Source organism: Condylura cristata, unplaced genomic scaffold (genome assembly GCF_000260355.1).
Source record: "Condylura cristata isolate star-nosed mole 26May11 unplaced genomic scaffold, ConCri1.0 scaffold00003, whole genome shotgun sequence".
NCBI classification, from domain to species: Eukaryota; Metazoa; Chordata; class Mammalia; order Eulipotyphla; family Talpidae; genus Condylura; species Condylura cristata.
In genome coordinates, this window is record NW_004567104.1 from 33,339,950 (window position 1) to 33,351,823 (window position 11,874).

The 11,874-nt window shown below is 44.5% G+C and overlaps 2 protein-coding genes across 2 annotated transcripts in view; both read left to right on the forward strand.

The window, feature by feature from the left end:
• ILDR1 (immunoglobulin-like domain containing receptor 1) overlaps positions 1–9,025 on the forward strand; it is a 31,490-nt gene extending 22,465 nt beyond the window's left edge. The window contains exons 6-8 of the mRNA XM_012731883.1: positions 3,730–3,861; positions 4,083–4,903; positions 8,984–9,025. Of these exons, the coding sequence (XP_012587337.1) occupies positions 3,730–3,861; positions 4,083–4,903; positions 8,984–9,025 (995 nt within the window). The remainder of the gene's footprint in view (positions 1–3,729; positions 3,862–4,082; positions 4,904–8,983) is intronic.
• A 316-nt stretch (positions 9,026–9,341) lies between these two features.
• LOC101624230 (immunoglobulin-like domain-containing receptor 1) overlaps positions 9,342–11,874 on the forward strand; it is a 9,130-nt gene continuing 6,597 nt past the window's right edge. The window contains exons 1-2 of the mRNA XM_012730473.1: positions 9,342–9,596; positions 10,945–10,951. Of these exons, the coding sequence (XP_012585927.1) occupies positions 9,342–9,596; positions 10,945–10,951 (262 nt within the window). The remainder of the gene's footprint in view (positions 9,597–10,944; positions 10,952–11,874) is intronic.

Genomic DNA, 11,874 nt, shown 5'->3' on the forward strand with positions numbered 1-11,874 from the left:
AAAAAAAAAAAAAAAAAAAATGTTATCAGCTGAAAGTTCATGGACAGAGGAAGATATGAGAAGTGGGGAATGTTGAAGCTGCTCTGGAGGGGGAACACAGTTGGCAGGTTAGTCAAAGGAAGGCATGTGCATCTGCTCGTCAAAGGTAAATTATCTGTGTAGTCAACTCCCCAGTGCGGGGGCAGGAAGCATCTGCTGGTGGTTCCCTAAAGCTGAAATGGTGAGAGTACAGGGAGGGTGGAATTCCAGGACGCCCCTGAGGCTGCCGCTAAAGCGCATTCACAGAGGGTGGTAGTATAAGAAAAAGTGGAAGGGCTGAATGACAATACATCAGAAAAGGGCAAAGACCAAGTACTGTAAGCATGGGGGTTGGTAAACAAGGCTTGGTTTGCAGGTGGAGTTCACCCCAGATGATTGAATGTGTGATGCCGGCTTGGGTTGGGGGAGGGGGGTGCAGGTCTCTGGAGGGGAGAGCCTGAGTGTCATTTCTGTCACGAAGGGAATATCTTGAAGACAGTGCCTCAGATTTCCTCAGAAATGAGACTGTGTCTTTGGTGGTTTTACTCTCTACATGTCACCTACCCAGATCTAAGGCAGAAGAAGCAACTTAATACTATGATTTCTTTTAATAATGAGAGCCACTATCCATTGGCAACCTGCCATAAACTAGGCATTTCATACCTATTACCTCGGTTAGCCTCAGCAACCCCTACTACCAAATAAGGATACCAGGCTCAGACACTCTGGAAATGAAATCACACAGCCGGTATAGGATGCAATTTAAGTTGAAGTCCCTCTGACCCCCCAAAGCCTGTATTTCTCAAAATGCTAGAGAGAAGCCTCATTAGCCAACTCCTGAATTAGAGTCAGGGAGTATATTGGAAGCACAGGTTTTCTCGTGTTGTATTAGACTAAAGGGGGGTCCCTGAATGTGGGATCCAGACCCCCAGGGGGCTGCTTCCAGGGACAGGAGGGTAGGGGAGGAGTTCAGAGAATTTGTTTTTCCCTCCCATCTCACCAGTTGCGCATCAACAAAGGGAAGGACCTTGGGGGAAAGGTTATAGCAAATAAGAAGTGAGCATGTGGATTCACCAGGAGCGTGAACATTGATGGGAAGACTCATAGAGCATCTGGAGCAGTCCCTAGGAAGTTACCTGTGCAGGAGTGTTGCAGACCCACCCAGGGGTGCGCTGACCGCTACATTTGCTCGCCGCCCGAGGACACTCGAAGCCGCAAAAGAAACCAAAGCAGGAACCTGGGGTCTGAAGTCCCAAGTCTCTTTATTAGGACTGCCCATGGGTATATATAGGGTCGATAGGTGCAGGGAAAAACAGGAAATGTGCCCAGGAAATGTGCCCGATGCAGGGGTTGGGGTGCATGCTAGTACCCGACCTAGGGGCTTCCTGTAGCTTCTGCTTGATACAAAGTAGGGGGCTGCAGCTATTTGCAGGACAGAGTGCTGCTTGTTTGTTGGCCTTACTGGGGAGTGTGCTCACCCATGCACAACATTAGCCAGGGCGGACAGGTGCAGTTGAGGTCCTGCAGAGTAAGCCACACAGGAGACCCCAAGATTAAAAAAAAAAGTCTTTGGGGGAGCACGGAGTAAGTCCAGCTCTCCTTTTCTCTCCTATTGAATAGAAGAGTAAGAAGAGAAAGTGGCCAGAGAGGTAATGGTCCCCTGTGGAGGAAGCAAAGGTTCATGTGGAGGGGGAGGTGAGAGGTGAGTGGTGTCAAATGACCCCAGGTCTTAAAACAGAGACTAGTCTGGAGTGGGTTTGAAAGGTATAGAGCTGACTGGAGAGAAAAAAGGGATGAGGTTCTTCTGGGAACAGTTGTGTGGGTTTTTTCTGTTTGGCTGGTTGGTTTTTTGCTTTATTATAGAAATAAAAGGTATGGGAACTAGTTGGCTTGAGAAAGAACACAGGTTTCAACACCAGACACTCAGGGTCACACCCTACCAGTGTCACTGAGGGACACTGGCTGGGAAGGTGACCCCTTTAAGCCCAACTTTCTCATCTGAGTCCCACATTTACGTATTTCTCTGAGGGTTGGTTAGCTTACACAAAGTGACTGGAGTGCATCAGGAAGGGCATCTGTGCCATGTGTTAGGAGCTAAGGGGTGGCATCTGTTAGCAGGAGGGAGACGAAAGTGCTGAGTGTGTGGATGTATCTTCACGGGGTCTGAGAGCTGTCCGTTGGTACACAGGTGTGGCAGCTGTGTGAGCTGCTATGTTTGCATCTGATTTCCTCCAAGCTGGTCTGTGACTCAACAATAGGCCTGGAGCTCCGGACATTTTTGGGGATTCTGATGCAACCACTTCCTGTTGTGCTGGAAGCATGCTTCACACTGGAGCCACTGGGCAGCTGCCATCTAGATGGCCCCTTACCTGCTGGCCTTGGCAAATCCCTACCCTGTGCAGCTGAGTCCAGAGTACCTGCCTCCTACTCCTCCCCCTTTGGCAGAGGGAAGGCTTGGGCAGAGCCACTGGGCCTGGGAACCCAGGAGGAGGTGAGCGTGGCAGGCTGGGCACTTTCTGCATGTAGCAAAGCACCCACGTATGTTTCCTGCATGCGTGGATAGACAGGTGCCTGGGCACCACATGGCACTGAGTCACAATGGACTCAAAATAGAAAGTTGTGAACAAAAACAATGAAATGCTTTTGTTTTTAATTTTCACTCTCTGGGGGTTGTGTGCTCTAGACCAGCCACACCTAAACGACTGGGGTGACATTTCTATGGCTCCTGTTTGCTGTTTAATGTTACTTGCTCTGCTCTGAAAGGAAATGGTATTTCCCTTCTCCCTTTTCTGCCCCTCACCTCCCCCATTAGAGATTCCACCAACTTAGGGAAAACCCCAGAAGTTAATAAGGCAAGGAGAAGAGTAGAAAGGAATCCCTGGGATCCACTTCAGCTTTTTGCAAATTCTTGTCATCTGCCCATTGCTTTGTTCAGACCCAGGGCTGGTCTGCCCCTCCCTTTACCAGTAATTCTGCCCATCCACCTCAGCATCTACATCCTTTTCTTTTTTTCACTCTGAGCAGGTGTCCCTGAGCTTCCCTGGCAGTCCCACTCATGGAGCCCTTTGCATCTGTACTGTCTATATTTGGCTTGTGGCTCAAGGTCTTGTTGACCTGTGCCTGAGATTTCATCATCTGCTAGCACCATGTATTTAGGTGACCCTGGGAATGGGCAGGATGATGAAATATTTTTCAGACTAGGATGTCAGTTTTTTAAAAATATTTATTTATTTATGCACACAGAACTGGGGTACAGGCCAGAGGTGCAGGGGTGGCAAGAGGACTCACCCGAGACAGAGTGGGGAGCAGAATAGGCAGATCGACAAAGTACACTGCTAAGGGGAGCAGCAGGTGGGTCAAGAGAGGTCTGCCATGCCATGTGGGTCACCTCTGGGGCAGGGATCGAACTCATGCCGGAGTGGCTTTAGTTCATAGTGCTGGGCGTTAACCTGCTGCACCGCAGGGAGGGCCTAAGATGTCAAATTTTAAGAGCAAGGGTGCAGGACTTGCACTCTTGCCTAGGAAAATTATTCTCAGCTCCTTGCCAGAGCAGCAATGAATCTGCTATTCCCTTACTACTTATTCTTGTGCAATAACTTTGAGGAGAGATACTATGGTCTCTTGGGAAGGCTGCCAGGTGGAGAGAAGTGAAGTGGAGGTCTGGGCCTCGCCCTGGCTGAGGGTCTGCCTTTCTCCTTCTCCCCCCTGCAGCCCTGGCCCGCCACCGCTACCTGAAGCAGGCTCAGGTTCTAGGCCCTCAGCTGATGGAAAAACCCCTGTACTGGGGGGCGGACAGGAGCTCCCAGTTTTCATCTTATCCAATGAACCCACTGCTGCAGCGAGGTAAACATTGCCAGAGATGTGGGGGTGGGAGAGGGCAGAGGGCAAGGGTAGGAACATGGGCTACATCAGGGCCCCTCGGGATAAATAGGGTGTGGGCATCCTTATGATTGGTGATGGGAAGCGGTGGTCCATGCTGAATAATGGGGCACTTTGGTCCCCTGATCCTGAGGAGCACGTTCTGGCCAGGCATTCTGCATGTTCTTGTCCTTGTTTCCATCCAGATTTGTCCCTGAGATCCAGCCTCGCACAGATGCCAATGACCCAAACTGCCACTTCCCCGCCCATCCCCAGTGGGGTCCTAGACTATTTGGAGAAAGAGCTGCGGAACCTCAACCCAGCCCAGCCTCTGGCCTTTGACCCTCAAGCCAGAGCTGGCCATCCCTGCAGCATGCTGTCCTCCCTGGGCTCTGAGGTTGTGGAACGCAGAATTATCCACCTGCCGCCGCTGACCAGAGGCCTGCCTTCTTCACAGAAGACCAGCAGCTCCTCCCACCAACAGTGGCACACCCCGATCCCCACTGGACCCTGGGATCTGAGGGAGGGGAGAAGGCAGCACTACTATCCTGATTTCCGACAGGATTTTCAAAACCGGGAACCCAAGCGCTGGGTGTCGCAGCAAAGGGAGCTGAGCCAGCTGCGGAATAGAAGTCATCACAGCTCCAGGCTGCAGGGTTCACCCACGCCCTGGTCAGACAGGGACAGCCTCAGTGATGGCCCCTCATCCAGTGAGGCCCACTGGCAGTCTAGTCAACCTCCTCTCAGGAGCAGATACCCAGAGAGACCCCACAGGCCCAGCCCCAGGGAAGGCATCCGGAGACACCAGAGACGCAGGCCTCGAAGCTACTCCCCTCCATTGCCTTCAGGCCTCAGTTCTTGGAGCTCAGAAGAGGAAAAGGAGAGACAGCCCAGGAGATGGGGGGCCCACCCCCGTCGTCGCTCACGGTCTCCAAACTGGCCTGAGGAGAAGCCACCCAGCTACCGCTCACTGGATGTCATTCCAGACAAGAATGGCAGGAAAAAAGGAAGTGTGGAGAGGCGCTTGGTGAGCCTGGGGCACTCAGTTGAGGGTCAGATATGGGGAGAAAGGAACCTTCAGCCAGGCTTGAAAGTAGCTGACACAGGCCCCCTCACAGACCACCGCTGAGGGTACCTTTCCCCTTTTTGTACAATTTGCCCTCTGGGCTTGGTGAGACCCCTTGTAGAACTGAATGTGAAGCCGTGAGTGTAGACAGCAGGGGAGGGTCTCGGTGCTTGCTGCTTATAAAGTACCTTCTCATTCTTGGTCTTACCCAAGAGGCTGATCAGGCAGGCCCAGCATCCCCCCTCCCTATTCACAGATGAGGAAATGAGATGCGGAATAACACAGCACCTTGTGAGTAGTGGAACTAGACTTGAACGCAGGCCTTCATGACTAAGGCTTTACTTCCTGTCATAGCCGCCTTTCTCTACTTAGCAACCGTATTTCCATACCCCAAATTAGAACAGACTGAAGTGTGTTCACTTCACTGTGCACACTTTGCAAACCAGAGTGCCAAATTCTGTTGTGTTCACGGTACATACGTCCTTGTGAGACCCTCACAAAAGTAACTCTTTGAAAAACAAAAGAAAACTTGATATCCCAATTCTGGGCCAAGATTTCAGAAGCTTGAGTAGGCAGAGTGGTGATGTGTGCCAGTGATAACCTTAAGAGGGTGCAAAGAAGGACGCAAATCTTCTGGGCCTTTGGTGTTCTTCAGATGTGACTTAAAAATCACTTTTTATGATGAATATATCCACATGATAGTATTCCCTCAATGTTGTCACTTTGCAGAGTTGTGCTGCCATTGTTCAAAAATAGCCATGAACTGCCTTCAGGGTCAACTTATAAATTACCCATGAAAATCGATTTCATTTTTTAACAAAAGTCCTTTCTGTTTTTGCTTCAGTTGAGATAAAGGGGATGTAGTAGACTTAGAAAGTTCCCCGAGTTGTGGGTATTGTGTGGATAAGAATTTTAGTCTCTTGTACATGTCAAGGGATAACTGTCATTTGGAAATGCAAGTTCTGCTGATCTGTTTAAGAACCAGTCACACACAGGACATGTGCAAAGGAGCAGGACACTTAAAATAGTCACAGTGCTGGCTTTTTCAGAAAAGAAATGTCTTATGAGACTATACATGAGTAAGGTAGCAGAAGCCTGCAGGCATTTGTGAAGTAATTACTGACAATTAGAGCATATTTTCACAGACATCCCATGAGAGGGAAAAAACCAGCAAAAATGAAAACCAGGAGTGTCACTCCTAAGTGGTATTGAACTGTGGACATAGATATAACATCTCTCTTAATCCTTACAACATCCTGTGAGGTTTATATTATCTTCATTTTACAGTGGATAATTTTCCACGTTCCAGTTTAAAAAAAAAATTGCTCCCTGAGTGAAAATATGAAATCAGTCAGGGCCAGTACATCTACTATGACTTTATTTGTAGAGCAATTAAATGATCTCTTCATTGTAATAGAAAAATGTAATTGAACAGTCAGGTTTTGGCTCAAAATCTGAGTGCTATTCACAGTTTTTTTTCTTCATGTTAAATTAGGTGGTTTCTTGTAAATGGGAGAAGGGTAAAATGAATACCAGGTATGTTTTGCAGACACTGGGATAAACCATTTTCAAATCTCACTTCATTTAATCCTTGAACCAGCCCTGTGAGGCACAGGCCAGCTAAAGTGACCTACCCAGGAGACAATGCCATTGGAGTGAAACCAGGGCTTGAGCACAGCCCTCTGATTCTCAAGCCTGTGCCCCTATCAATAACTCATGCTGCCTCCCTAGAGAAAGAGAAGGGACTCAACCATGCAGGGTCACTGATGTTTTCTACTGATTTTATTTCATCCCATTTTATGAAAGTATCACAGCTTTCTTTATCATCGAGAGGTACACAGGAATAATTCACAAGCGAACCCAATATTAAGTCGTTAAGTTCCTCTTGAGAGGCAAAGATTTCACTCAAGATACTTTTAAAAGCCATGATTGTTTTGGAACTCTCTGAACTTACCTCCTAAAGAGTTATCATTTTACTTTTATCACCTTCACTGACCATACATATTCAGAGTGAACAGAAGCCCAGAACAAAGCTTGATTTGAAAGACTCCCTGATTTGAAGGGCACAGTATTTTGTTAGTAATTTGAACTGTGAATGCCTTTAGTGGAGGCTGAGTTTCCTACTTCTCCCCTTTCCTTGGCGCGACTGATACTTCCCTAGCCTCTGACGTCACTGGCATTGCCATTTAACTCCAGAAGTTATAATACAATCCGGCCACTAGATGGTGATCTTTGATTACGCATTACATGAAGTTGACTCCTTGAGTTAGGATGCATGACTGTTTTCTTAAATGTTAAACTTTCAGCAGTAACAGCTTATCATAACGTTTCAGAAAATACTTTTTCTAAATATGTTATTAAATATTCATATCAATATAAATTAACCAGAAAAAAAAAAGCACTGACTCACATGGAGACCTTTTCTCTCAAGAATAACATTTACTAAGTAGATTCCAGCAGAGACTTCTACACGATTTGTTAGGAATCTGAAATAGGTAAGAACCATTCCCTATACATTGTCCATTAGAAAATGCCGTATTTATGTTGAAGGATTTTCCGGAACTTCAAACTTCAAACTCTAGTGTCTTCCAGTAGTGGTACCTGTTTCCTGGTCTCTTCAAATGGACTTTCTATCTTGCCCTATCAGAAAAGAGCTTTTACAAAAGGTGTTTCTGTTTTGTTGTGAATTTGAGCTTTACATACCTATTTGAGTACATGTGAAAACTACTGCATTTTTTTCTCTCAATGCTAAGCTCATCCTAACTGTAGAAAATTCAAAATAATCTTTTCTACTTTTCTTGACTCTGATTTAATTTACAAAGTGTTCTTTTAGATTGGGGTACTTAAATCTTTTACTTCCAATAAAAGAATCTATTATCCAATAATGTCTAGATTTTTCTTCAGTCAGCACTAGACAACTTCCTTTGCCCCATCGTTTCCTTTCCTCTGTATCAAAAAGCAAGCATGCCACAGCATTTTGATTAAAAATCATGTCCCCTAAAATTCACTTTCCTGGTAAAGTGAAAACTACATTTTATAGCAATATATATATGCACGTTTTGGGACAGATACCTTATTTTGCCATTTCAAATAAGAAAGGTCAAAATCATAGACTCTGACTGTAGATATTCAAAACTTATATTAAAAAATGGTCTTTAGGGCCTCTCTGGTGGCACAAGGCATTAAGCCCGCAGCCACTTCAACATGAGTTTGATCCCCGGTCAGGGAAGTGACCCACATGGTGCAGCAGACCTCTCCTGTCTTGCCCTCTGCACTCTGCAGCAGTATATTTTCTGCAGCAGTATATTTCAGTCAATCTGCCTGTTCTCCCCACTCTGTCTCTGGTGAATCCTCTCTCACACACACATACTGCACCTCTGGCCTTCACCCTAGCTCTTTTATCCATAAATAAATAAAATAAATCTTTTCTTAAAATCCCTAAAATAATGTGAGAAATGTAAACCATAGTCCTAACTCTTATAGAGCATGTTAAAAACAAAACAGAAAAAAGCTGAAAGGTCAAGTGGATGAAAAGTCATTGAGTTTTGTCAGTAGGAGATCACTACTGATCTTTGAAAAATAACTTCAGAAAAATACTAACATATGAAGGTAAAGTTTTTAGAATGGGCTGAGAAGGGGTGGTTCAGGAGAATATAAATAAGCAAGGGAAAACCGAGCCCTGTCTTCATGAATGAATGGTAGAGGACCAGGAATGGAATGGACTACCTGTTCTTCAGGCTAAGGAAGACTTGAACATCTTAAAAATCAGCAAAAGGCAGAGTGAATGAGAGAGTGAGCAATGATAAGACTTAAAGGTGTCTGAGGGTGGCTAAAGGTAGAAAAGGAGACAAGCCTAAGCTCAGGGGAGAGAAGAGACTGAACTCAGGCTTCATGAAGAATCATGTATTTTTCAGGTTCAGATGTGCTGTCCCAGCTAACGCTCACCTAGGATTTACATCAGAATCTAGCACCCCATGTAGTCTATACACAGACAGTAGAGCCCAGCTGACTGGATTTGTGTGTGTGTTTTCTATTCCTCAGGAGAGAAACAGCTCCCACAGTGGAAGGAGTGTGGTCATTTAGTCATCAGCAGCACGACTATGGCTACGTCTCAGCTCCCACATGTCATCAGCATCACCTAGATTTCCAGCTGACTTGGAAGGTTCATTCCTACTGACCTAGGAGGGACAATGCAAGCCTGTGTCTAATGGTTTTGGCTTAAATTTTGAGAATCAAATAGAGTATGAAAAACAAGAGTTTGAGGAGTTAATGACTGTAGTTTTAGCTTTGGTTTGCATGCTGCAATTTAGACAGTCTATGACCAGTAATGCATTCTAGCTGGGATGTGCCCTCTCAGGAACTTAGCCTGAATCTTCAAGTAGGTTAAACTGTGCAAACCATGACTATTCTTAAAGAACTCAGGAATATTCTAGAAGAAATCAAACATGTTTCAGGAGCAGGGACTCTATTGAGTATTATAGGGAAATTTCCATGGGCCCTGGCTTCCTCTGTAGCTTATCTAGAGGATCCCTCCAGGTTCCGAGTCTACCTTGCTGCCCCACGTTTCCTGGACCTGAGAGCTTATGGTGATCCAGTCAGAGATGTCAAAGGGAGTACGCCAGCAAAGCCACCTTTCGAGGGCTATGTGTTTCAGGTAGAGAAAATCACAGAGAAGCAGCCCTGCATCAGCTTTATTCCTGTTCTTACTTTTCTTACAATTTTTTTTAGTCTGCATTGAATTGATATTTTCGTATACAGTATTATGCATCCATTAAATTGCTTTAATTTGTTCTCACAAATAACACAGTATGTAAATAAATGGTACACTGGCCTGAGTATGACTTAATGGACTTGATTGGAGTAAGCTTAATTCCACTTAAGGTGGGAGAGAAGAACCAGGCCTGCCTGGGTCATTCTAAAGCCACCTATCTCCAGGTAGCATTCTTCTGGCAGAGTTGAGAGTCCCCAAGCAGGGGACTCTGTCATTCAGAGTCCTAGATGGAGGACACTGTGTCTCCCTGTAGGAGACTCTATCAAGGCCTCCCATTTCCCCAGTCTCCTTTGAAGGTTTTTGGAATCCCACTGTGCTTGAAATAAATACCTTGTTTGACACTGAAAGATGACCTGAAAGGAAGGGTGTGTGGTGTATGTGTGTTTCCCTCAGCAGTACCTTTATGTGTGGTGCATGCGTGTGTGTATCTCCTTAAGTAGAACTGTGTTTGATCCTGTTGTGTTGATGTATCCGTTTTTTTTCCCCAAATGACATTAACATTGCATGTTTGAGAAAATGTGTTAAATGCCTGACTTGGGTAAGGTTCTCCGGGGGTTTTGATACCCATAATGTAACCATGTCTAAGTTAGCAAAACAGGAAAAAACAAACATTTTAATAAACTCAGAAGAAATAAAATTCAGTAAGTGAGGGGTTCTTGGTCAGGAAAAGATGGCCTAAATCTCTTTTCTTGTTCCTCCCACTGTAAATGGTGGCATAGATATATAATAAGGAATCTTCATAACTGCCACTGGAAACGTAAAATGATGTAGCCACTTTTCAAAGTTGCAGCTTTCAGTAATTAAAAAACAAACATTAAACATAAATTTACTATAAACCCAACAATTCTATCCTCTGGTATCTACCCAAGAGAAATAATATATCCACAAAAAGACAGGTACATGACTGTTCATAGAAGCCTCATTCATCATAACTAAAACATAAAAATATCAGAATTTTCATTAGTCAGTGACTGGGTGAACAAAATGTGGTATATTGATAATTAGAATTCTGTTCAGTAACAAAGAACAAATGACTGGTATATGCTATAATGTGGATGAACTTCAAAAACATGCAAAGTGAAAGTGTCAAATGCCAAAGAACACACACATCATATGACTGTTTATATGAAATAGGCTAAAAGGTAAATCTCCACAGACCTAGGTAAACTTCTGGTTGTCTTGATTTGGGGTGGTAATAGCAATTGCAAATGCACAAGAGTTTTCTTTTTAGGTTGAAGGTAATGTTCTAAAATTCAGATTATAGCAGTGATTGCACAACTTTGTTAATTTACTAAAGATCATTCAATTGTATACTACACTGCAATAAAAATTTAAATCTAGTAGATGAACACCAAATTCCAAAATGTTTTCTTTGCATATAAAGTGAGGGATAGAAATCCTTTTAAAAAGAGTAAATGTGAATTCTACTTTTAATTAAATTTTTCTCTACTTGTCTTTAAGAGAACAAAAAGAAATTGAAGTGAAACTATAGAAACTGCTAACCTTCAACTCTTTTGTTTCAACTTTACTTTTTAAAAAAAGTGTCTTTCCAGGGATTTTGCTCAGTGAAATAAGCCAGAAAGATAAAGAAAAATACCGAGTTGTTTCATGTTTAGGAGAAATGTAAGGGAGTAGGGGGGAAAAGTAATTATAATAAAGTGAAAATGAGAATCAACAGACAACTATAAACCAGAGCCATTCTGCAGGGGCGGGGAGAGGGGAGTAAAATCAGAACAGGTAGGATGCACACCAGGGCTCAGGTGATGGCACACAGATGACTTGGTAGAGGGAATTCCATGGGGACTACAGAGGAGATGAAAAGCATACATTGTACAAAAATGAAGAATGATGTAAAAAAAAAATTTAGAAAAGTAAATTAAAATATAATGGTGTTCATGAGAGCATATGCACTGTATACAAATAATATCTTCATTTAGTCATTTCTTTAAAAGCTAATCAGTGTAGGCCCTCCCTGGTGGCGCAGCGGGTTAAAGCACTGCACTAAGAAGCTGAAACCACTTCTGCATGAGTTCGATCCCCGCCTGCCCTGGAGGTGACCACATTGCGTGGCAGACCTCTCCTGACCCGCCCGCTGCTCCCCTCAGCAGTGTACTGCATTGATCTGCCTGTTCTGCTCCCCACTCTGTCTCAGGTGAATCTT